Source organism: Aplysia californica, unplaced genomic scaffold (genome assembly GCF_000002075.1).
Source record: "Aplysia californica isolate F4 #8 unplaced genomic scaffold, AplCal3.0 scaffold00609, whole genome shotgun sequence".
Lineage (NCBI taxonomy): Eukaryota > Metazoa > Mollusca > Gastropoda > Aplysiida > Aplysiidae > Aplysia > Aplysia californica.
In genome coordinates, this window is record NW_004797879.1 from 126,054 (window position 1) to 151,383 (window position 25,330).

Genomic DNA, 25,330 nt, shown 5'->3' on the forward strand with positions numbered 1-25,330 from the left:
GAAGTGGTTATTTAGACTTGTGTGGCTGTTAGAGCCAGTTCGACAGTATCTCTTTAGTAGGCATCGTCATTCAGCATCTGTTTCTCCTTCTTCTACACGAGGTGTTGCGACAGTACCAACAAATCGGGGCGGAGTCCGAGTGTGCTATTGCCCTTTTACTATATATTCAAAGACCACGTGTCCAAGAAGTTGAGAAATGCTGAAGAAACACACACTGTACCTGCTGAAGGGATCGGCTTTGAAGCAGGTGTGCCAAAGCTCCGCGGCGACGGCCCGAGACACCAGGTAGGCGTAATATCGTGCACCGTAACCAACCAGATGGCCAAATCGAAGCTGCCAGGCCTGAGGGAGGATGGGGAAGGAAGAAAATGATCACAAATGTTCTACACCCTCATCAACACAATTTCATAGCAGCCAACTTTTCAACCAAAATTTTTTTTTAATTTAAAAATCAGCTGGCCGAGATGGTGGGCATCAGACAAGTTGGTCGCCTTTAAAAGGACAAGCAGGCAAACTCAGATTTCGGGGGTTACCAGAAATATTGACCAACACCAAAAGTGGGCATTGCCCTACCTGTAGGAGAAGTTTGGTTTCATTGGTGTGTATATTTGTTTGGTTATAGAGAAAAGTCTCCTTGTCTTTTAAAGAAACTGAACAAGAGGCAAAAACTTTACCTTCGATTTTCTAAAAAAAAACAATTTTTCGGTATAGCCGCCTTGTGCTTAAGAGTGACCAGTTAGAGTTATTAACGCTGATATTTTCATCATCATTAGATTTGTGAACAAAGTGAGAGGGTCATTTTTTATCCTTTTTATCCATTGCTATTCACAATTTTTAAAACTTTCATCTTATCCATCCACTTAACCATCAATCCTTTCCTTCTCTTTCCCTTGTTCTTCTACTTATTCTTTCTCATCTCTCTCACCCTTTTTGTTTTGTTTGTTTTATTTCATCTTCTTCTTCTCTCTATTTTATCACTCATTCTTCTACTTATCATTTTAGTTCTTTCACTTCCTCCTCCTTTTCTTTTCACTGATCACAAGTTCTGCACCCCCCCCCCCTCTCCCTTTCCACCCAAACTGCAAACCACCATTTCCTCAAAGTAGATTGAGAAAATCAAATACGAACATCACCCACCAAGTTTTAAGAAGGAATCATTATGGAAAGAGATAGAGAGCAAGGCCTAAAAGTACTTAAAGGAGGGACTTAAGAAGAAGATTCAGAACCTAAAACAAACAGAATACAGCAGCCAGAGATGGAGACTATAGCCCAAGGCAGAGGCAAATGAAGGGCTCTTGTAGATAGCTTAGAGATGACAGGCCAGTGTTCTCTGCTCCACTCAACGTAGTCTTGTATAGTTTTAGTAGAGGTTTTACTGCGCTCGCAACTGCATAAGGTCATATGAGCGCCAGAAGATTAGAAGGGTCACAAGAGAGTAACACACACAAAAAAGAAAAAGGGGAGATAAGGACGATAGATGTTTGATAGAAAAGAAAAAGCAAACCACACCAGAGCACCCGCCAACCACCCACCGTGTTCTTGACGTGCTCGATGTGGTAGTACTCATTCTGGACTTGAGCCAGGAGGTCTGTGGTCGAGCCCGGCAGTGGGTGGGGCCCGTGGCACACCTGGTCCAGCATGGAGAAGAACACCTGCTGCTGCATGTCCTGAGGAGGTTGGGGGGGGGGGGGGGGGGGGGGGGAAAAAAAAAAAAAAAAAAGGGGCAAGGGTCCAAAAAAGGGGTGTATGGTGATAATTCTCTTGTTGCGTCTCCGTCGCATAGTTGTTTTGTGCTGTCACAGTGTTTGCGGGTGTCCCTCAGAGTGTTGTGTAGTTGTGCTGTGTCTTGTGAATGTGTCGCTCAGTGCGTTGTGTAGTTGTGAATGTGTCACTCAGTGTGTTGTGTAGTTATGCTGTGTTTCTCAGAGTGTTGTGTAGTTGTGAATGTGTTGCTCAGTGTGTTTGTGTAGTTGTGAATGTGTCGCTCAGGGTGTTGTGTAGTTATGAATGCGTCGCTTAGTGTGTTGTGTAGTAGTTGTGCTGTGTCGCTCAGTGTGTTGTGTAGTAGTTGTGAATGTGTTGCTCAGTGTGCAGTAGTTGTGCTGTGTTGCTTAGTGTGTAGTGTAGTTGTGCTGTGTCGCTTAGTGTGTTGTGTAGTAGCTGTGCTGTGTCGCTCAGTTTGTTGTGTAGTTGTGCTGTGTCCAGTGTCATTGGCACCTGTGTATTTTTGTCCGTCACAGTGAAAAAAAAAGAATACCCAAGCTAAAATAAAACCTCGGTCCATCAAAATAGCCACCAGCAATGGTGCATGGTTAACTCACTGAGCACCGCTCCCGCAGCATACGCAGTCTGGTAAAATTCGCGTCAGGGACCGCGACTGCAGCGTATGCGGGTTCAACTATAATTGACTATAAACTTTATAAAGTAAACCCAGCAGTTTAAAAATGCTTGCAAAGTTGTTTAAACAGGATATTGACAAGCTAGTTCTTTGTGGTTTGTGTATATTCACCATTTTTTAGTGCGAATAAACGGGTTATTTGTCCAACGGACTAAACAACTGAAAGTAAAAAACTTTCGCGCAGTTTGTTGCTGTTTCTCGTACGCGAAGCACGGCACGACCAGTTGTGTCGAAGTTTATTGAAACTCTCGATAATTTTGGTGAAGATTTAAGTGATAGAGGAGTATCAGATAGATAACTTCATAAATCAAAATGTGAATTCGCCTAGCAGTGATGAAGACGACTGCAAAAATGACATTAGCTAGATCTAGGTCTTGATCTAGACAAACATCATCTCTCGATCGTGAATCTGACCCGTCAGCGAATATGCAGCCTGATCCGGCTAGGAATGATGATAGATCTAGATCTAGCCCCAGTACTAAACTCTAGTTCAAATCAGCCCTCAAAGTGGAGAAGATATATAATGTACCCAGACCTGGGACATCTATTTTCAGATCTAGATCTAGTCCTAGAACTAGCAACACTGACAATGAAAACACTTCTCAGCCTGTCACCGTGGAAGTTTATTATTTTTGTTCCTTTTTCAAAATTAATTATCACTTACATTTTTATGCTACTTCATCGTACACACTCATGTTTCATTCTCCTACACACAAACACAAACTGCCACAATCATTTTGTGTAAGTTTATTAGATTTCTGCTTTGTCATATCACTTCCTTTTTATCTTCAAAATTTTTTTTCTGGGATGGCAAATTTGTCCCAACTTTCTGTCCCATACATTTTTTTTCCGTTCATTCTTCACACAATGTGTTCATTGTGTCTGCTGAACCCATATCTTATTAAATAGCACAGAAAATTTCTAAGAAATAGCATTTCATTTCGTTTATTATGAATTTTCAAAAAGTGGGGGAAATTGGTGGTCCTCTGGGGCTTGGAGGCAAATCGGGGCGTGCTGCTCAGTGAGTTAATGGTTCATATTTGAGGGACATTGTAAACTGATACATAATTGTAAGTGTACTTATTATGTATGCCAAACAAAATTTCCCCATGACATTCAGCAAAAGTGGAATTTAATCTAAATCAACTGAACTTACAGAAGCCGCGAACATCTTTTTTGAGTCACAGAGGTTCTTCACTGCAGCCATTTTCATTGGCTCTCCGGTCTTGAAGTGGCGTGCGAATGTTGAAATGACCTGATGAAGTGAAAGACTATTAGAAAAATATCATCATGAAGTGCCAGATCTGACGCAAACATTATGGATCGTTATTCACTTCTTTGCTCAGATGCTCTTTCACTGATAGAAACAATGGAAAAGGGAAAAAAAAATCATGCGGACGCAATTGCAAGTAGTGGGGTCCGAGAAAAAAAAGCAACACAGACAGGCAGATTTTAAAAAAACAGGGAAAGAAAAGTTGGGAAAAGCAAAGGCAGACAGAAACAATGGAAGGAAAGAAAAGAAGTAGCACCCTCCAACCACACACTTACCCTAGGGTCCGAAGCGAAGTATTCCATAAGAACAGATGGGACCTCGGCAAAGTCGGTGGAACACCTGGTACCTGAGACAGCAAAAGTACAAAGTCTGATTTGGGGTAAGGATTTTTTAAAAGCCAGACAGAAAGAAAAAAAAACAACAAAAAAGAGAGAAAAGAAGTATAACCTACCAAAGACTCCCTCCAACAACACACACAAGTTGAAAGAATGTCTGAGATTGAGAAAAACAACCCCCCCCAAAAAAAAAAACACAAAACAGACAGAAAGAAACAACAGGAGGCAAGCAAAGAAGTAGGACTTACAAATGGTGCCTGCCAATCATCCACACGAGGAGAGAAGTCAAGTTAAAAGGTAAAATATGGCAAGGAAGAGCATGAAAGAAAGAACAAAATATTGAAAGTAACATTTTTTTAAAGCAAGATGGCAAAAGAACTGTTCCTGTTCTGAACTGCTATTGATTCAAAATTGAGAAGATAAGACCAGCGGTACATTTAAAAAAATACTTGATACCTTTTTATTTTTTTAGAAATGCTTGATGCATAAAAAGGGAGATTTTTTTTTTTTTAACCCTCAAAACAGCAAACACACGAACAACGAACACTCCGCAACGCCCTGCCCCCCACCCCCCCTACTCACCCGTCACGTGCTGGTAGCGTGTTCGGCCCAACATGGAGTGCATGGCGTGACCAAACTCGTGGAACAGGTTGTCCACGTTCCCAGGACTGAGCAGCGTGGGCACCGACGTCCCGCGCGGGCCAGACAGAGACAGCTGCAGCACCACCACAGGAAGCTGGTAGCTGCCGTCCTCTTTGCATCGTCCGCCCTGAATGGTGAAGTGGCAGTCCTGCAGGGAGAGAGATGATGATGATGATGTGATTGTAACTGTAGATGATTTACATCCCCATTGATACAACTTTGAGGACAGAGCAGATAAAGTGGCAGTCCTACAGAGAAAGAGACGATGATGATGATGTGATTGTAACTGTAGATGATTTACATCCCCATTGATACAACTTTGAGGACAGAGCAGATAAAGTAAGAGGAAGAAGAAAATAATCTAGAGAATGAAATGTGAGAAATGGATGAGTTGACCACATTATGATGTCACTCTAGGACTTCATGAGAAGCCTGCTATGAAAATAATTGAGGAGATAAAAGAAGACACCATAACAATAACCATGATAATAATGGCCATTTACAGCCAGCGAAAAATACAAGCGCTGGTTGAGGTAGCTTAAACCCTCCATTCAAAACTTACTTCCCCTTGTACGAAGGTCCATGTTCTCCACTCTCGGTGGACCCACTCTGGAGCAAAAATAATAAACCAACAGAAAGCAACAGTACTGCAGTTTTGAGTCTTAAATTGATTCTCCCACAGTTTCCATTTTGTGAACCTTGCTCTTTTTGCTTATAGACTCCTTAAATGAATTACAAGGTTAAATAAGTTGGGGCAAAGTAATCATGATAGTTAAGTAATGGTCCAGTACCTGATTTGGTTTTCCGTATCTCTCAAAGAAGTCGCAGTAGATGTAGCCGAGAACACCCTCCGTCTTGTGCACGACAGCCTGAGGAGAACCACGAGCAGATAAGGCAAAAGGGTAGTAGTTTGGTCTGGGTTGTTCTCATCCGGCAACCCAAATTGCTTTGCTTCTTTTGGGTATCAGATGTTGGTCAATAGAAATTAAATAAAAAGACAACTTGCAGAAAAATGATAGCATCTATTATATGTAAACTATCTGGAGAGACACATAATGACTAAAATATCATTGCAGAAGTAATCTCAAGATGGTGTAGTTGAAGTGAAGTGAAGTACATTCCTTACTTATTGGCTCCAGTTGAAAATAAGCATGCAGGAACAGATGAAGGCTTAAAATATGCTTATTGGCAGCACTGTCCTTCGTACTGTAAAATAAAATCTGGGTCCGACTTTCCATTCTGCCTTGAATATTTCATTGAAACACTGTTGTCATCAGATTGATGCTTCTATTTGCACAACCAATGAATCTCAGCCACGCCTATCAATTTCAGGGAACTTTTGCCTTTCATCTGAGAATTCATCAAGAAAACTTCAATTTGCTCTTCTGTCTAATCAACAAAACCAACAGAAAAAAATTTTGATCAAACCTGCTCCAGCGGTCACTTGTCCAAAACAATCAATTGTACAACCCCTCCCTCAACAATTTTAATTAAAATAATATAACTACACTGTGCAATACGCCCACCCGTCTAAGACAATCATTTTTTTCTCCTGGACAATGGATGGCCATCTTGGACAATTCCAACTGTACATTTAAAACATGCTGAGAACTGACAATGTCATGTTTGTTTTAGTAGAGGTTTTACGTGCTCGCAACTGCATAAGGTCATATGAGCGCCATGACAATGTCAAGAGAAGCCCAAAGTCAGGACCCAGTTGTCCGCCATCAACTGACCAGTTTGTGAATGTCCTCCGTCCAGGCCTCCCCCGGCTCCATCTGCACGTGGTGCAGGGACACTGCGAACAGACACTGGAAGAGCTGGTTCAAACCCTCCATCACACAGCCCAGTGAGAAGAAAGGCATGCTGTCCATGTTGGACATTGCAGTCCTGAGGAGAGACGGAGGAAACTATAGTAAGCTGTGTATATGTGCATAACGTGGGATGAAATGAAAAGGGAAATTTTTAAACAATATTAAGTCTACTTTCGTTTAGTTTAGGTCAGAGTTTTATGGAACTTACAACACAAATAGGTCAAGATAATGATTGCTCACTGCAAGGATGTTTGTTTTTTTGTTTTTTGTAAGTGTTTTACCGCGCTCGCAACTGCATAAGGTCATATGAGCGCGCGGGACACATTAAACTTTTTCAGTTGGTAGAAAATTTTGAATTTTGCATGGTTGGCGGCCGAAGCCTACTCTAATCGATTTTAGACCACCAAGGGATCTTTAACATGAGCAACTTGTACACGTGCCCTCCGAGATTTTTCGCCCTCTGAGAAGGCTAGGTGTAGATCTTTCCTACCAGAAGATCAGGGGTGTGGCTGAAAGACAGCAGTAAGAAGAAGCCAAGGAGTAGCAGTAGAAAGGCTTTAGAAAGAATCAGGAGCCCAGAGCAGGGGGGCAAAGGAGATGAAGGAATGGGGGCAGAAAGAGGAGAAGAAAGCAGACGACAGAACATTGCTAGAGAGCACGAAAGGAGGTGAAAGGAGACAATTTTTAGAGAAGAAAATTTTTCGGTCACTACCTGGATTCGAACGCGGGACCTTTGAATGAGAGGCCAACACTTTAACCTCTAGGCCACGAGAGCCCCCTCACTGCAAGGAAAATGTAAGACATAAAAACAAATGGAAACAAAAGATGTAGAACCTACCAGTGGATCCCTCAAACGCCTGACTTAAAGACCAATCCCTTCTATGGGACAAACATCCCAATATCCACAAACAAAATCCCATACATAAGCTCTGACTACAAAAAGAACATACCGTTTTTGCCTTCCCAAAGCAGACAGATACGGGGGGTCCCATGGCATCACAACCTGTTAAGTCAAGAAAAAAAAAACATTTCTTAATGGTATCTTGTTTCTGTGTGTGCACACATGGGGTGATTTCTGGTGCAGTCGTCATTCAGTATGTGTCTGCAGAAGAAGGGTTATGCCCAAAAGAGTTTATCATGTGCAAGCTATTCGACTCTTCTAAACTCAATAGGCAGAATTTTTTGGAGGAGAGAGAAAAGAACTGTTTAAAATCTTTCATAAATTGTACCTACGCTATGTTGGTTTTATTGTTGTTGGGTTTTTTTTCAACATTTAGAATTTGAATTTTGGCCACATATTTCACAAGTAAATGCAACCAAAACCAAAGATTAAGAAAGTGTAATTTAAAAAAATTTTTAAAAATTTGGGGTTTAGTACATCTGAACAGCTGGCCAGCTGTATAATTCCTGTGCTGTTTTTGAAGTGTTACATGCAACTATTTTGTGATTATTACATTTTCATGAAAACTTCAAGAAAATATTTTTCCTGATCAATCCACACATATACATCAAGGGACTCACATTCATCAAAAGTGGTACAAAAATCATAATCATTTGGCTGTTTCTGCTGTCAGTGTAGAACTGACTGACGGCGTGCACATTAGAAAATGCATTTTAAAACAAATAATCACTGCCTACCAGAACCCTACCTGCAGATTTTAGAACAGCACATACCTTTTTTCACTTCTAATCTCTACCAAAGAGCAAGTGACTATGCTGTATTTCTTTGCCAGTGAAACATTGACAATAAAACAGAATACTGAGCTCTGAAACTAATACAAGTGTGAACACAAACCTTGGCATCAGGCTCCTGCTCTTTCTTCAGATCCAACATAGCATCATAGTCAGCCGTAGCCCTGTGCAATGGACAAATGAATACATCTAAGTACATTAATTTTCTTTTTTTTTAAAAAGCTGCATAAACTCATTCTATCATATTGCATACCATTATTATGACAACTTCATTCAGAAGAAAAAAAAAGCTAAATCCTCTAGATATAAATGATATATGATGTAAAGATTTTGAAATAATACTGATGAAAAGACTTCAGCATCAAACACTTTCACATTTTAACAGATGGACGAAATTTACAAAAATATCAGGCTAAGATTCTCAGAGATGTAAGCTGAAACTACCCAAATTCAAATCAAAGCAGAATTAAGAAATTCCAATGTCCAAAATATGGGAAGAAAAAGAAAAATGCCCCTATGCCCCACTCCCATCCCACCCACATTTTCATACTTTCGGCTATCCTAATAGTATTATCCTAAGCACAGACTATATTCGCATGTGCGTTTCACAGTATTCTGTTGATGATAATGTTCCTCCCTCCCTGGACCAGACACTGAGAACACCCCATCTGGACAACACAATGATTCAAACTCTTTCTACACCACGCTACAATCTATCATCATTATAGTACTATCTCCCCTCAAAGCAAGTCTTTTCTTCATCGCATGGACCCACTTTTTGAACATTTTCCTATTTTAACAAATCTTTGTATCTTTTTTTGGACATCTTTTTGTATTTCATACTCAACACTTTGCAGTCACACAACCAGGAAAGTGACTGCAACCGACTTCTTGGGCCTGGAGCAGAAATGTGCCAGGTGATCGGAACGGATAATTTTCACCGGCGCATTATTGCGTCAAGTAACCGCAAAGTGTTAAGTCTTCATTGCAATATATAAACATGTCTACAGAATTTCTAAAAAAATTAGTCCAGTAACTAGCCTTTTTAAATACTACCTAAACCTGTCAATTCTTTGCCATATCGACAGACCGAAGGGCTAGAACCCAAATGGCCGCTGGATCGGAAAAGTAAAGTAAAGTAAATACTACCCCTTTCAACCTATCACATTTACACCACATTAGTCTGGCACATCCCTGGAAATCAGTCTGACATAGAAAAAGATAAAGAATCTCTACATACATTTTCAAAGCACTGAAAACTGAAGGGTGAAAGCCCGCAGGTTGCAGAATCCGTTAAGACAGCAACAACAAAGTCATCATCATGATAACATACAATCTATTTTCATTTCACTTCCTCGATATGACAACATTATACCTTGACTTCAGCTCTTGAGACAGAAGGCGTAAAAATCCTGTTATTTTCTCTGTAGAAAAAAAAACCAGGAAGAACATGCCAAAGATGGCGGACACATTGGGATAACAAACAAACCAGTACCCAAACCACAAAGGCCATAATAAATCTGAATAAACAGAAGCACACCAAAACTAAAAGTCCCTGGGCACAAGGAAAAATAGCAAGACAGACGAAACATCAGAGGTAAAAAAAAAAAAAGAAGGACCTATACAATGCCCTTTAATTACTTGTTAAAAAACAATATGTGTCACAACGCGATGGAATCAGGCTCTCGCCAATTTTGGGACATGTAGAGTTATAGGTAGCACCTTAAAGGTTGTTCACTTGTCTTTATTTGGATGGAAAAAAAATCCATTTATCTTGAATACAAGTCAAGATATTTGCAAATGAAGGAGGTGGGGGTCACCTGGTTTCAGAGGTAAAATCAGTGAGAAAATGGCCGCCAAAGATTAGTTATTTCTTTAGCTTAAGAGACTGTGGTAACAGACAATTTATATTATTTTGCGCCTTTAATCAACGTTTTTCGGTCAAATCCTCAAAGAAAAGTATTCTTTAATGGGCATGAAAGGTGTTGAGCTAAAAAACAAAAATTCAGTAAAAACTGACAAACCAGCAGAAAAATGCAAGTTTCTTCACTTTGATTATTTTGACGAGCGCCTTATTCCACCACGCTGCCTCACATATGAATATTAAATCAGTCTAAGAACATAAGCCATAAATTACCCCCCAACCCTCCTCTCTCTAATCAATCAAAGCCTTGAATAATTGCATCACTGCAGAGAACACCATTCTCCACGGATAAGGTGGAACAATCCTGACAAGCTCACTATATACCTACCCCTGCCTTTTACTCACCCCCACATCCCCTTCCCCCTCCCACCCCCGCCACTACCCCTAAACACACTCAAGGTCATATGAGCACGCGGGACACATCAAACATTTTCAGTTGGCTGGAAATTTTTACTTTTGCTCGGGTGGCAGCCGAAGCCTACTCTTATCGATTTTAGACCACCAAGGGATCTTTAAACTGCGCATCTTGCACACAGGACTTCCGAGATTTTTCGCCCTTGTCCAAAAAGGCTAGGTGTAGATCTTTCCTACCAGACCAGGGGTGAGGCTGAAATACAGCAGTAAGAAGGAGCCAAAGAGTAGCAGTTGAAAGACTGCAGAAAGAGTCAGGAGCCCAGAGGAGGGGGCAAAGGAGGTGAGGGGGTAGGGGCAGAAAGAGGAGACCAAAGCAGATGACAGAACATTGCTAGAAAGCAAAAAAGGAGGTGAAAGGAGACAATTTTAGAGAAGATAATTTTTTTGTTACTACGCAGATTCGAACACGGAACCTTTGAATGAGAGGCAAACACCTTGACTTCTAGGCCACGAGAGCACCCTCGGAGACATCCCTGGGGGACACACATATAACAAAAGTTCAAAGTTCAGATACCTGGTGCCTCCATCATGGTGCCCCTGTTGGCGCGGTGGGCGTACGTGTCAAAGCCCACCAGCTGGGCCAGGTGGTGGCGGGCGGTCAGCAGACTACTGAGGATCTCTTCCTGATGCTGGTCTGGGTGGAGGAAAATCCTGTAGGCTGCCTCACGCACCTGCGTTATCCCAAATTAAAAAAGACACAGTCATAACTTCTTCTTCAAGCGCCAAATATGAAACAGACATCAGCAGCCACCGTGGTTTGCCACTAATTCTTTTGCTCAGGTTTTCCAACAAAGCCATAAAATGTTTGAATCTTTCTCCGTCACTGTCACCCACTTGTTCAAGTTCTCGAAGTTTTTAGTCTATCTCTTTCTCTTTTGCCTTCTATTTTTCCAAGTGAGAGCATATACAACAGTGATTGTGAAATAAATGAGAATGTTTTAAGCCCCAATTGACACAATCTAGAAATCAGAAAATAGTTTAATAGCACAAGAAATATGTATTTCTTACATTCTTTCTCAGAGTAAAAATCTGACTCTTTTGTGGTTTTGGCAAGTCGATCAGATGACCTACATTCTACAACCAAAATATAAATGACCCCAGCCATCTAGTAAGTTACAGGAGGTTGCACAGCTCAAAAGACGTCGAAAATAAGGAACTCCCGTAGCAATATGTAGGTCTCCTACAATCGACAACAGCAACAGAAACATATGACAGATGACATGCAGAGAATTTGCAACTGATATAAAAGCTGTCTTATCAGAGCCTGTGGTGTAGCAATTAGGCGATTCACCATCGCACGCAGGACACCCAAGTTTGTTTCCTGAGTGAGGAGAGATTTTATCAAGTATGTCGGTCTTCCTACTGGGATGTTGTATCCCTTTCAGCCAGGGTTGGCCCTGACAGGCAGGGTCAAAAGCCTGCCTTCTAAATTATCTAAATCGTGTTAATGAGAGCGTTAAAAACACCTAGTTTAAAAAATGAAGGCTGTCCTCAAACTTTTAAAAGATGTTTCTATCCTTGTCTCTTTTGTCTTTCGCGTAAACTTTGGCAGTATCTTCCCAATACGGAAGAGCTATGGCCATAGCTGTTCAAAGGAGCAACCATCTCCTCTAGAACAAGGAGTTACACAAAAGGGGGTTGGGTACAAGGATAAATCTTTTGCAAAATGGAACTTAACGTCAGCCAAACATGCCAAAACATACCATGCTGCTGTAATGATCAGAGAAAAGACCCGTCACCATGATGTTATCTCCGTCAACTCCAAACCTGAAACACAAAAACCCATAAAATTGCAGTACTGCATTCAGCAGGCAGCCTTTTCAATTTAAAAAATATACCAACATAATTTTTCATCACAACAGTTACAGCTGGGTCTGCACTCTTTCTCTTTTTGAATGAGTAAATAAATTTGGGTCTCCACCCTAACCTGTCCTCTAATTATCTGGAGTGACACACAACCCATTAAAATTGTGCAATCAATGCTCGAAACCAAACTGAACCTAAACTACACAAGCATCAATTTATGTAAACATATTGGAATTTGATTTAACTGATCCTAAAATGACATTTTAACCCTATGGGGAACAGTTCACTCTGCCTTCTGGCCACCAGTCACAATCGTCAGCATGCAATGGAGAAAATAAGCAATTTAGTTTTAGTAAGTGTTTTACGGCACTAGCAACACAATAACGAAGGTCATATAAGCGCCGAACATTAGAGATGCTACGAGAGATTAACAAACATAAAATAAAGGGAGGGGAGATAAGGACATTAGATGTTTGATAGGAAAGAAGGAGCAAACCACACCAGAGCACCCGCCAACCACCCACTGCAGTTTATAGAGGAGTTGTGTTTGGAGGGGGGAGGAGGGGCAAGCAAATGTAAGGGGTTCAGGGGGGCAGGGCTCAAGAGGTTTAAGATTAGGTAGGACAAGACAAACTTTATGGATCCACGAGGGAAATTTTGGATGGATACAGTAGAACATCAACATACAAAGTTTCAGCATCAGCACAAGAATGCACTTGTTACATTTTTCCACAATAATGAACACAAAACAATGCACAACTCACTCACACAAGCATACTCTAATAGTGTGTCTTTGGGCATTCCTCCCTTTCCCTCTCACTCACTCTCTCCCCCCCCCCCCAACCCATCCACCCACGCACGCACGCACGCACGCACGCACGCACGCACGCACGCACACACACACACACACACACACAGACAGTCTTCTCTCTGTCTCTTCAATACACATCAGGCACGCACATAAGGCATAATCACACACAAAAAGATCATTCCATATCCTATTGGTCTTAGATATCGTTCTCCATCATCTAACAGAAAAGGGTACAAAGAAGTTTGCAGTATATGAAAAAAAAATGTGAAAGTCCAAATTAACGTCAAATAAAGCTCATAATTTTTCCTGCAACAGAGGCGATAAGAAAAAAATAGTAACACTTACACATGACGTAAGTTTGTGGGCAGTTTTGTCTTGGGAATTCCAACAGGCTTATGAGCACCGCGCTGGAAGAAAGTTCCCAACATGTGGATGCTCTCGTTCAGTTTGACAAACTCCTCTCTCTGAAAGAATGTCAGAAATGTCAAATACAGCAAGAAAAAATATATTATTATGATTCTTCGAACAGCCCCGTAAATCATATAATTCTAAAAAATAAGACTTGTACAAGAGGAATTTTAGTTGAATTCTTATCAAGCGTGTGTCTCAACACACATTTTGAACCGGGTGGTGAGAGAGACCAAATTATGTGTGTACTTGTGAAAACCACCCATATGTTGTCAATGATAAAAATAGAGATATCAATGGCTCCTGACAGAGCAAGCAAGTTTAAGAGTGCGGTTTTTTAAATTGTTCAAACCAGCGTCTGTGGTGTAGGAGTTGGGTGTTTCACTGTCGAATGCAGGAGACCCAAGTTCAATAAAAACAGTTTGAATATCTTGGTCTTTCCGCTGGGATGTTGTACCCCTCTCAGCCTGGCAAATGAACAGGCTTTAAGATTATACTAATAACGCCATGTGCTCCAAAACTGACAAACACCAGATTCCGTCATGTAGTGACATGTATTATCATGACCCTGACCAAGATGCCACTTGTTTTAGACGACCACTTTTCTCCTCCAAAAGGGCAGCTATCTTGGACAGGTTTGGCCGTAATGCGATATAAGTATATAAACAATGGACAGGATCCCACCAAAGTATTGCAACAAGTTGCACAAACTATGGACAAGATCCCAACAAAACGAAAAGTATTGCAATAAGCTGCATTAATTGCAAACAAGATCTCACCAAAATAATGCGTTAAGCTGCATATAAACTTAACTATGAACAAGATCCCTCTAAAGCGAAATGTACTGCAAAAAGCTGCATTGACTACGGACAAGATACCACCAAAGTATTGCAATAAGTTGCACAATCAAAGGAAAAGATGCCACCAAAGCGAAATGTATTTCAATTCGCTGCATAAACTATGGGACAAAATCCCACCAAAGTATTGCGATAGGATTCTCTCACCTGTTCATCTTCCAAATGGATTCCACTCTGCTCAAAGTCAAACATGAAGAGCTCAGTGACTCTCTGGTCAATGGCGTCTGTGGGCACACTGTCGCCCTCTATCAACACATTTAGCAGTGCGTTGTGAAGGGCTTGATTGGTATTAAGTCTGTGAGAAGATCATTTTGATGTTGCCGATATCATCATTCATGTTAAAAGTATAAACAACGAAAAGAAATAATTAGTACAAAATGCAGTCGAACCTGGTCTAACTGCCACATGTCAAAAACTGCTTGTACAAACAACGACTTCCCACTTCCCTCTGGCGTTAAAAAATAATAATTACACTGTCCAGGACGTCCACTTGACTAAGACAACCAGTTTGCTCCTCGACAATGGGTGGTCGTTTTGTACAATTCTGACTGTAAATAAATAAACCACACCAGAGCACCCACCAACCACCCAGGTCGCGCTAAAATGATAAGCACCAATGAAAAATGGTAGCTGTCCCCAAAAATTTCCATTAGTGTTATGGTGAAATGGTAATGCTCTTCAGCATTGCATGTACAAGACAGGAGTTTTACTCCACAGTGGTGCGGTTATTTTAATTTATCCAGTATCTCTTTCCATCTGGTGGTCTATCGTATTTATCTGCTGGTATACTGCATCCCTCTGTTGTGGTATTGTATTCATCTGCTGTGTATCCGTCTGTTGTCATATTGTTTTCATCTGCTGTCATATTCGTCTGCTGGTCTATTGTATCCGTCTGCTGGTATTTGCATCACAGTCTACCCAGTTTGGCCACAACAGACAAGGTCAAAGCAGTCCATCTTCCGAGTGATCAACATTGTGTTGAAAGGGAGGGGCAGGGAAGGGGTGTTGGAGCAGTTGATAATGAAATGCGTATAGGTTTAACAGCCCTATCAGCATGATTAAGTTATTTAAGAGGCAGGACTTCTGAGTTAAACATCCATCTCTGAAAGGGCTGAGCCAAAATAAGAAATTTGTGTAAAGTGCCTTTCCCAAGGACACAACATTGGATTGAGCTGAGGCTCGAACCCTCGAATATACAATCTCTTGATTATGGGTCTAGTAGCCTAACCAGGAAGCTACTGACACCTCTTAGAGTGGGTAAAAAGATGTGATTCAAAATGCTGCTGACACGATTCTCAGTCCAAACAGTTATAATTACTTCTCCAGTTCAAATGAGTCATTAGCTCTACTAACTCCAACCCCCACCCCCTCCGCAGTCCCTAAAAATACCATCAAACAAGCAATAATGTCGGGGTAGCCAGTGGCACTTTTAAGAACCTTTTTGGTATCTCAAAAATAGGAAGGTGGACCATAATCGTGTATTGTACAATTATCCGTACAGAGAGAAGAATAGTTGCTATCCTTGCAAAATTATAAGCTTTATACTTTTTAAAAAATTGTCCCCTGCCTAAATTTCAGAGATGAGGGTGGTTGGTGGGTGCTCTGGTGTGGTTTGCTCCTTCTTTCCTATCAAATATCTATCGCCCTTATCTCTCCTCCTTCTTTTTTGTGTTTGATACTCTCTTGTAACACCTCTAATCTTCAGCACTTATGTGACCATAACCAAATCATGTTGCAAGTGCCGTAAAACTTTTACTAAAACTTTAAAAAGCTGTAGAGATTTTGAAAATATGTATCCCTTAACAAACTTAGAGGAGTGGATGGTTGGCGGGTGCTCTGGTTTGGTTTCTTCTTCTTTCCAGTTAAACGTCTATCATTCTTATCTCTCCTCCTTGATTTTTTTGGTGCTTGTTACTCCCTTGTAAAAACTCTAATCTTCGGCACTTATATGACCTTATTGTGTTCCAAGTGCCACCGTAAAACTCTTGATTTAAAAAAAAAAAATCTTTGAGAAGAACTCACTTTTCCACAAGACTAGAGAGCTCCACGCACGTCTCTTCTGCTGCACCGGCAAAGTCAGATTTTGGATGAGATGCACGAACAAAGTCCGCCTGGGGAGAGGAACATACACTTGATGAATCTGCTCTAATGACCGCCTGTCCGAGACACACAATCATCTGTTCAAATGAGCCACTTCCCACTTCTCCACTTGCTTATTTTTTTTTTCTTTAATTTAATGGCCCTGTCCAAGAGGACCACCTTTCTAAGATGACCACTTTTCTCTTCAACAATGGGAGATGAAGTTTCATTGCATACAGAACGTTCACATATACACAGACATCCACCAAGTCAACTTTTTTTTTTAAAATCCCAGGCTCAATCCTGTGCAAATTACACTATCGGGTTATTTAAACTGAGCATTCTTGATTTCATACCCACTTTCATCTATTTTTTGTTGCTTTTTTTTGTGCCTTTTTCAGTTCAACTTTAAAATACTTTCCTGCCTGGATTTAACTGAAAATATTGAACAAAGGCCCAAAAATGTATATAATTTACATTTCCAAGGACACAACAGCTTGAAAGTGGCCATTTTGTCGCTAATTTTACCTCTGACACCAAACAACCCCCACCTCCTTCAATCATAAATACCTCAACTTCTATTCAAAATAAATTAGTATTTTTTCATCAGAAGCAAGGCAAAAGTAGAGGCATAGGAAGATTTAGCCAATAACTCAATATGCCCAAAGATTGAAGAGCGCTGGATTCCATCATGTCCTGACGTATGTACGTTTTTTGGGGGTTTTTTCGAGCAGAGAAATGAGCGGCACATCATGAGAGCCAAGGTCTGTTTCAGACCTGGCACCAGCAGAAGAACAAGGCAACATCCGAGATCATGACACAGAAAAAATAAAGCATTTTCCCAAAGTTCACTACAATCTGACCACCTACCAAGTCAGCGACTCTGCACAGGGTGTCGGAAAGCTCGTCAAAGATGGTGACCATCTTGCGGCTCCTGAGAGGCGAGGCGGCCTCCTCCAGCAGCCTCTCCACATCCTGTTCCACGCCTTGCTTCAGCAGGTAGAAACCTGTGTGGTCCTTCAGCTCTGGGATGCCAAACAAACCCTGGAGAGAAAGAATGATTAATTATAGTAGTAGTGGCCTATTTACAAAGAAGAGCCTATTTACAAAGAAGAGCCTATTTACAAAGAAGAGCATACCAAGGCTCAAGCATTTCAGAATCCTCACAAACAGAAGCTTAGCTTATATGTTAATAACAGTGTACAAACTATGGTAGAGTTTCTGTTTTTGCTGGTGGTCTTCTGTTTTTTGTTGGGGTTTTTTAAGCCCCCACTGACAGAATCTAAAAATAATCATATAGGATGCTGTCTGCTTTGACACTGCCCATCAGGGTCAACCTGGGCTGAGTGGTATTCAGCATCTCAACAGACGGACAAAGATACTTAATAAAATATCTTCCCCACTCAGTAATCAGACTCAAATTTCTTGCATGCAATAGCAAAGAGTCTAACAAAGAGCCACTGAATCACTGCAGTCATTAGTTTCAGTGTTTTATAAGAATAATCATGTAAAAGTTGTACTGTTGTAACACCCCTTTCAACACCATAAGGGTATATATAAAAGGTAGTAGGGATCTTTTGAGGTCCCTGAGATGCCAAAAGACTCTCTGAATTTTCGAAGAAAGAGATGCACATCTACAAAATAACTGCTATTAAGTACAAGGGAAAAAGTGAGACACACAAACAGAAACAAGAGAAAGGCGTACTCCAAGTACCAACAAAAAGACATTTGCAAATAATTACACACCAAGCATAACAGTTTAAAGGCTTTATAACCCTGTAAAAATGGTATTGAAATTGCCTGGATTAGATAGCACGTCTTTCATCAATTTAAGTTCACATCGAGATACTTCCTTTTAGACTAACACTATCGTAATATAACATTAGATCTATACTGAATAGAAGAGATTGAGCGGTATAAACACAAAAATATATTTTGTTACATCAGTATTCTTGGACAATACAATCTGCAGCTCTGTTGATGGAAAAGGTCTAAACAATAATTCCAAAGACCCTTTTGCTTTTACACACCAGACACTGCATTTATTTGAGCAATTAGAGTCATTTAGTATTTTTTTAAAGCCATATAGACAGACAGAAATTAAATACAAGAGGGATTATATAAAAGAAGTATGACCTGTAAGTGGTGCCTCCCACTACACACACAGACATTGGGGTTCTATCATGAGACATTCTTACCGTACTCTCTCGCCTCAGCCTGAGGTTGAGCTTTCGGTGTGGCCGAGTGTTGAAAGCAGCGGCGAATGGAGTCCAGGTGGACACACTACAAGTCTGATGCTGGTGACTCGTCCGCCGCTCCCTCCAAGCAAAGAGTCTGTTTGTAGAAGAACACAAGCCTCTGCTGCTACCACTGACCGAAAGAGGCCGTAACTGTAGCAAACATCTCGAAGACATTTTTGAAGTTGTCGTGAAAACGGAGCACACGAAAAACTGGGCTCTTTGTTAACAGTTTTCCAAATACTTTATTCGCACTATCTTTGTCCACAGTAGTTCAAATACTTCACTCACTTCCCACTACTCAGTTCCAGATATTAGCAAAATCTAAGAAATATTCTTCCATCTGAAGCAGAACATGTTTCCATGCTGAACAAAAGAAGACAGACCATGCAGTTGTCTGCTGAGAAAAGAAATGAAAACAAAAAATTAATCAAAACAATCAAATCAAAAACAAACCAAATACATTGATTGCTTCAGAATGATTAAAAGACCGTAACATGGTTAGAGCCCCTATCGACTTGGTTTTGTAGAGCAGACTGACTGCTTCCATCGTGTCAGCTTTGTGTTAAGACCAGCCTCGGCTAACTGAGATGCAACATTCAAGAGAAGACAGACGGAGATACTCTACAAAATAGCTTCCCCACTTGCAAACTAAACTCAAGTTTCCCACATGGAACAATGAAGAGCCTAACCATCATTATAACACAGATGCCGGAAGCACCTCATTCACTGGTTCTTTCTTAGTACAAATCATTCTTACCGAAGAAAAAAAAGGGTCAAATTTTTCTGTTGGCAGCATGTCATTTTCAGTTCATTCTTATGGTTTGAGTAAAAAGAAGCATATCAATACTATGTTTAAAATGTCAATAATAATAACCTAGGTGAAAAACGATAAGGAAAAAATAAAGATCAAAAGATATTGAAACAACAGAGGGAAAGAAAAGAAGAGGACCTAAAAGTGGCACCCCTCCAACCATCCTCTCAAGTAGACAAACAATTCTATTCTCAAGAGTCCAGTGACAATCCACTTGATGTGTGTCACTCCCTTTCAGTACCACATTCTTTCTAAGCACTAAATTCATGTTCATCTATAGTTCAGTAATCAAACAAATACAGTTGAACATGCTTTAATGGCAGTCTGTCATAACAATCATTTGTACAAATTACCACTTCCTACTAATCCTACTAACCTGCTTGTGCTTTTTCTATATGAGAGGCAGCGTGGTGAAATCAGGCGCTCGTCAAAATAATCAATGTGAGGAACCTGGCATTTTTCTGCAGGTTTGTGAATTTTTATCGAATTTTTGTTTTTTGGCTTAACACTTTTCATATCCATTTAAGAACACATTTCTGTGTGGATTTTACTTAAAAACGTTGATTAAAGGCACAAAAAAGTACATTTTCAGTTTCTATGGACTCTCAAGCTAAGGAAATAACTAATCTTTGGCGGCCATTTTCTCACTAATTTTACCTCCGAAACAAGGTGACCCCCACCTCCTTCATTCGCAAATATCTCAACTTGTGTTCAAGATAAAAGGATAGTTTTTTAATACAATTCGAGATTAATGAACAAGCTTTCAAATGATACCAATCACTGTACAAGCGCAAAAATTGATGAGAGCCTGATTCCACCACATCGTGACACATATAATAACACTGCCCAAGGGGACCATATGTCTCAGACGACAACTTTTCTCTCCGACAATGAATGGTCACCTGGAACAGATTTTTCTGATTGATAATAATCGCTAGGCATCTGCAATTTCCTACTTCTCACATCAGAACAAATACTAACGATAAGTCGAACTGGCTCCATTATATAAAGTATAGTCTATAACACGAAATAACCACTGCTAAATCTAGAATGTCTTTTGAAAAGTCTCCCTCGTTGAGTAAAGAAGAACTGCAACAAAGTGGAGAAAAAATATATTTTTTTAAAAGCAGGCAAAAAATGTACATTTTGTACTCCAATTCAAGCACTTGCCAACAAAGGAGAGGAGAGGAATAGCAACAACCAATCACTGAGCATTTTCATGACACACCTCCTTTTATACGTTCCTGCACAAAGACTTTTACTATTCCAAGTGTAAAAATTAATTCGGTCACGATGATTCACTTTACTCCACCTACTAATCTAACCACATGTGCCTGATGAACTGTTTTCACCTCATATATTATTAAAGAGAGCAAACGGTAAACATTGGTGACGAAATAGCTCAGTGCTACTGCGAGGGATGATGACGCACACAAAAAGGAAACATGATACTTTTACTGACAATAATCAATATTTATATGATACAGCTCAACTATTTCCTGCCTCCCAGCCTGGCCTATTTATATTCTTACATAATTTTCTCTCTCTCTCTTAAACTGATTATCATCGATGATAAATTGAACAAAAAACCATGTCATAATGCTATGTCATCTACTCTCTCTCTCTCTCTGTCTCTGTCTCTCTAGCTCTGTCTCTCTGTCTCTGTCTTTGTCTCTGTCTCTGTCTCTGTCTCTGTCTCTGTCTCTGTCTCTGTCTCTGTCTCTCTCTCTCTCTCTCTCTCTCTCTCTCTCTCTCTCTCTCTCTCTCTATGAGACACACACACACACACACACGCACACACACACACACACTCACCCCTTGTTAATCATTTGTAAAATCAAATAGATAATATCATAATTAATAACAACAACATATCTTAGACCAGGCAAAAGAAAGATTTAGCAAGCTAAGCCAGAAGCCAGAAGCCAGCAGCTCGCAACCTACAAATCACAAAGTTTTACCTGACATTTTTGGCCGTTTTGAGTTACTATGACCACGAGGCCAGAAACCAAATGCTCTATCAGTTTTATCAAAATCGTAAGAATATTCAGAGTCGTTATCAAGAAATTCAGAGAATTACATTCTAAAAAGCTTGACATGATGTGAAACTCAAAATCTTTGACGTCAAACTTCTCAAAACTAGGTATTGAGCAGATAGAACTTTGTAATTCTGATCGAGCTGACAACTGCTCATAACAGAAAAGGGTTGTTGTTGTTGTTTGTCGTTTTCAAATCCCTTTAGCAGCGAGCATTTTGCTCTTGGCAGTGCAATGCCTCACTCAAGAAACCACATGTCCTTGTCATCTGGTCAAAGCCAGAGTAGTACAGAGAAGGGTAACAAGGGCGGAAACCTTATACAAGGCTGCTGAATGGTCATGAAAAATAAAAGAAGGAAATTAATGGACTCCATGGAAAAGTGGGGGCGGACTCAAAATCTACAGATTATATAGTCTAACTTTGTCCAGAGACTCAACTTAGATAGGCTGGCCATGTCATAAGAAGGCCTGATTTCAGAATCCCAAAGGCAGTGTTTTATTCTGAACTGTTTTCAGGGAAGCGTGAGGAAGGCGCACCAAAAAAAGCGCTACAAAAACACTGAAAATCTCTCTGAAGGACTTCCACAAAAATCCTTTGACATGGGAGAGCCTTGCCCCTAACAGACCCAGCTGGAGAACAGCAGTCACAGTGGGCATAGCAGTAGTGATTAACACAGTAAGGTAATCTACCAGTGTACACAAAGTTGACATCTAAACCAGAACAATATTATTTTCTAACAAGGTCAATGACCATTTGCACCTTATTTCCATACAGATTTGATAGAAAATAAAAACAGGCATAAAAACACACAGTTGTTTTAGTAAATATAATCCACTCAAACCGACACAAAGGAATAATCACTCAATCATCCAAGGTGTCCTATTAGCATAAATTATAATTTGAGGTACTTGCATCACTTTCTTATAACAGGGAATATAATTTTAAAAATTAAACCAAAGATAAAAAGCCCACATACATAATTCTGTTAAGTCTTTAAAGTGGTATCACATTGATATCATAAAATGACTTCGAATAAAGGTCAACGAACTATGGATCGCGGCCTAGATCCAGCCCATGAAGCCAGTTTAGATTATCTGGTACATGGCTGTGCCACAATGTGAGATCACATTTAAAAGAAGGTGTGAAGTCTAAAAAATTGGTTACTGCACAAACTCCTCATCTAAAATTCAGAGTTCTTGAAGGGTTTAGAACCTTTCACCTGAGATTTGGACGAACTTTGTCTTTTTTTTTTTTTCTTCTTTTGGTAAGTGTTTTACTACAGCACTCACAACTGCATAAGGTCATATGAGCCTGTGGGACACACCAAACATTTATCAGTTGGTAGGAAATTTTGAATTTGGCCCGGGTGGCGGGCGAAGCCTACTCTTATTGATTTTAGACCACCAAGGGATCCTTAACGTGCACAACTTGCACATGGGGCCACCTAGATTTTTCACCCTTGTCCGAGAAGGCTAGGTGTAGATCTTTCCTACCAGAAGATCAGGGGTGTAACCGAAAGACAGCAGTAAGAGGGAGCCAAGGAGTAGCAGTAGAAAAGCTGCAGAAAGAGTCAGGAGCCCACAGGAGGGGACAAAGGAGGTGAGGGGGTGGTGGCAGAAAGTAGAGACAAAAGAACACGACAAAATATTGCTAGAAAGCAGGAAAAGAGGTGAAAGGAGACAATTTTAGAGAAGAAAAATGTTTTCCGTCACCATCCAGATTCGAACCCGGAACTTTTGAACGAGAGGCGAACACCTTAACCTCAAGGCCACGAGAGCCCCTGATTTGCTTTGAGAAACCTCTGAAGAAAAACAGTTAAATGGGTTCAAAGTGGGACATAGTGATGCCCGTGGGTGCTCTGTTAAAAGACTGATGACACAATCTGAGTCAATCTCCATTTTTTTCTCTTCAGCCAGGTTAAGACATATATATTGTTCATTCCTATGTGAGGGGCTGTCCCATACAGCATTATCCATTGTAACTGACCCCCTGCTTCATTACTTCAGATGCAGAACTAACCACCCCATAAATCATCAGACCTGATTTAACAACATTTAAATAATGAATCTGCAGCGACAGTTATGAAACCTAAAGCCTTAAGAGCTTAAAGCTACCTATATTTTTGCTTTTTTCAGTGTGGAAGTCTCTCTCATTCACATTATCTAGTCTTTCTCTTGCCAAGTGCACACAATTTCTCAACACTACAGTAGTCTCCGCTAAGATCCCGGTGCTCCGGAGTCAGCAAAATGCCAGAGCCTAAGTGAAAGGGATCTTAGACAGCGCACCAAGAAAGAATCCATGGTGGCCAACGTTAAGGTCCACAATCAGTAAAGTGGTCTCCCTTTACTCTAAATTGAACTGACATGAGCCCTGGGTGGGTTTGTGACTTTTATGACGAGCAAAGAGAGGGCAACCATGATGACCAATCACAGTGGCGTGAGGCATGCCATTTTCACTTTTATTATCCATTAAAGTGAGTCTTCAGACCTACGCTTGTCCACTTGCTCTTCCCCCTTTGCCTATAATATGTCCAAAATGTCTATAACTTTCCATCTCTGATCAAATTTCCCCGCCTTTGTCGTTATGCACCATTGCCAACTGTTTTAACCACACCAATTAAAATTCAATTTCACAAATTCCCGAGTAGAGGCACAGCCAACTTTTTTACATGACTTATGTATTTGTTTCCGATTGTGTTATTCTATGGAGGTAGATCTATCTAGATCTAGGCCAGGACGACTGCTTCTGAAGAGTGCCAATTAAACGACTAACTTTTAGATCTAGATCTAGATCTAAACTCCAGATCTATAATACTCCGTGAGGGCACTCTTCAGGAGAACTTCATAGGAATTTATATGCAAAATCGGAAACAAAAACGGAAGTCAATAAGCAAAAAAGTGATTGAGTTGCCAGCGTGAAAAGGCTACCAGTAAATTCATAGACAAGGTCCAAACTGATTATATTAGACTATTTTTCGGCACATTTTTTAGAGTGCTGAGAACAAATTTGGCACTAAAAACTGTCACAAACCATTATTCTTACAAGCGGATAGCTAGAGAACGACAACTAAACGCCATTGGCCAGTATATTTATAGTAACAGCCATCATTGTTTGACCTCGCAAGGGGGATGCCTACAGCATCATCTGATCGTGATTCTAAACATAGTGATGATTTTGCGTAGCTTGCAGTTTGCACTGCAAGTTTCCAAGTCTCTCTCATTGAGTCTTTTCTAGTGGTTCCCCCTAGTAGGTGATACTGCTTTTGCACATCACAGTATTCATTTCCAAACCTCGCAGTCTCGAATTAGATCTGCTCCTTCTGCAGCTCAGCGTCCTATTGAGTCCAATCTCTTATAAGTGCTTAATTTCTTTTTCTGAAAACACATAAAGAAACGATCTGGATCGAAACAGTCAATAATTTGTGATTTGCAATGCGTAGTTGAACTTTGTTTGAACTTGCTTTCGTACCATGTAGGCCTACTCTTGCTCTTCTTTTTCCTCTCAGTTTACGTAGTGTACAGCATATCAGAATCAATCTGAGCAGAACAAGGGTGCTGCACAATCACAGACAACCGAACAGAACAGTTCTGCAAGTTGCAATAGAAAATAATACAAGCCGGCAGGCTGCCGTCGTGCGGTTGTGTTGCCACCATGACTGACAAAGTGGGAATCCCTTAATGACATCAAACAAGATGGCTGTTACTATAAATATCGGCCAATGGCGTTTAGCTGTCGTTCTCTAGCTCCGCTTGTAATATTTTTGAGGCAGGAAAAGACCCCCTCAACGCC

General features: G+C 40.5%; 1 protein-coding gene across 2 annotated transcripts in view; it reads right to left on the reverse strand.

Annotated features, from left to right (window-relative positions):
* Window positions 1–25,330, reverse strand: part of LOC101856921 (mitochondrial intermediate peptidase) — a 31,963-nt gene that overhangs the window by 3,383 nt on the left and 3,250 nt on the right. Inside the window, exons 2-18 of one of the 2 annotated variants that reach the window (XM_005107498.2) lie at window positions 18,652–19,087; window positions 17,324–17,497; window positions 16,397–16,485; window positions 14,522–14,669; window positions 13,455–13,573; window positions 12,196–12,259; window positions 11,007–11,163; window positions 9,530–9,578; window positions 8,258–8,318; window positions 7,413–7,465; window positions 6,385–6,538; window positions 5,440–5,517; window positions 4,589–4,796; window positions 3,947–4,017; window positions 3,555–3,653; window positions 1,533–1,667; window positions 221–342 (exon numbers count right to left, since the gene is read on the reverse strand). In XM_005107498.2, coding sequence (XP_005107555.1) covers window positions 221–342; window positions 1,533–1,667; window positions 3,555–3,653; window positions 3,947–4,017; window positions 4,589–4,796; window positions 5,440–5,517; window positions 6,385–6,538; window positions 7,413–7,465; window positions 8,258–8,318; window positions 9,530–9,578; window positions 11,007–11,163; window positions 12,196–12,259; window positions 13,455–13,573; window positions 14,522–14,669; window positions 16,397–16,485; window positions 17,324–17,497; window positions 18,652–18,867 — 1,997 coding nt within the window. In that variant the 5' untranslated portion in view covers window positions 18,868–19,087. Of the gene's footprint in view, window positions 1–220; window positions 343–1,532; window positions 1,668–3,554; window positions 3,654–3,946; window positions 4,018–4,588; window positions 4,797–5,439; window positions 5,518–6,384; window positions 6,539–7,412; window positions 7,466–8,257; window positions 8,319–9,529; window positions 9,579–11,006; window positions 11,164–12,195; window positions 12,260–13,454; window positions 13,574–14,521; window positions 14,670–16,396; window positions 16,486–17,323; window positions 17,498–18,651; window positions 19,091–25,330 lie in introns of both variants that reach the window. The other variant, XM_005107499.2, reaches the window with a different exon arrangement.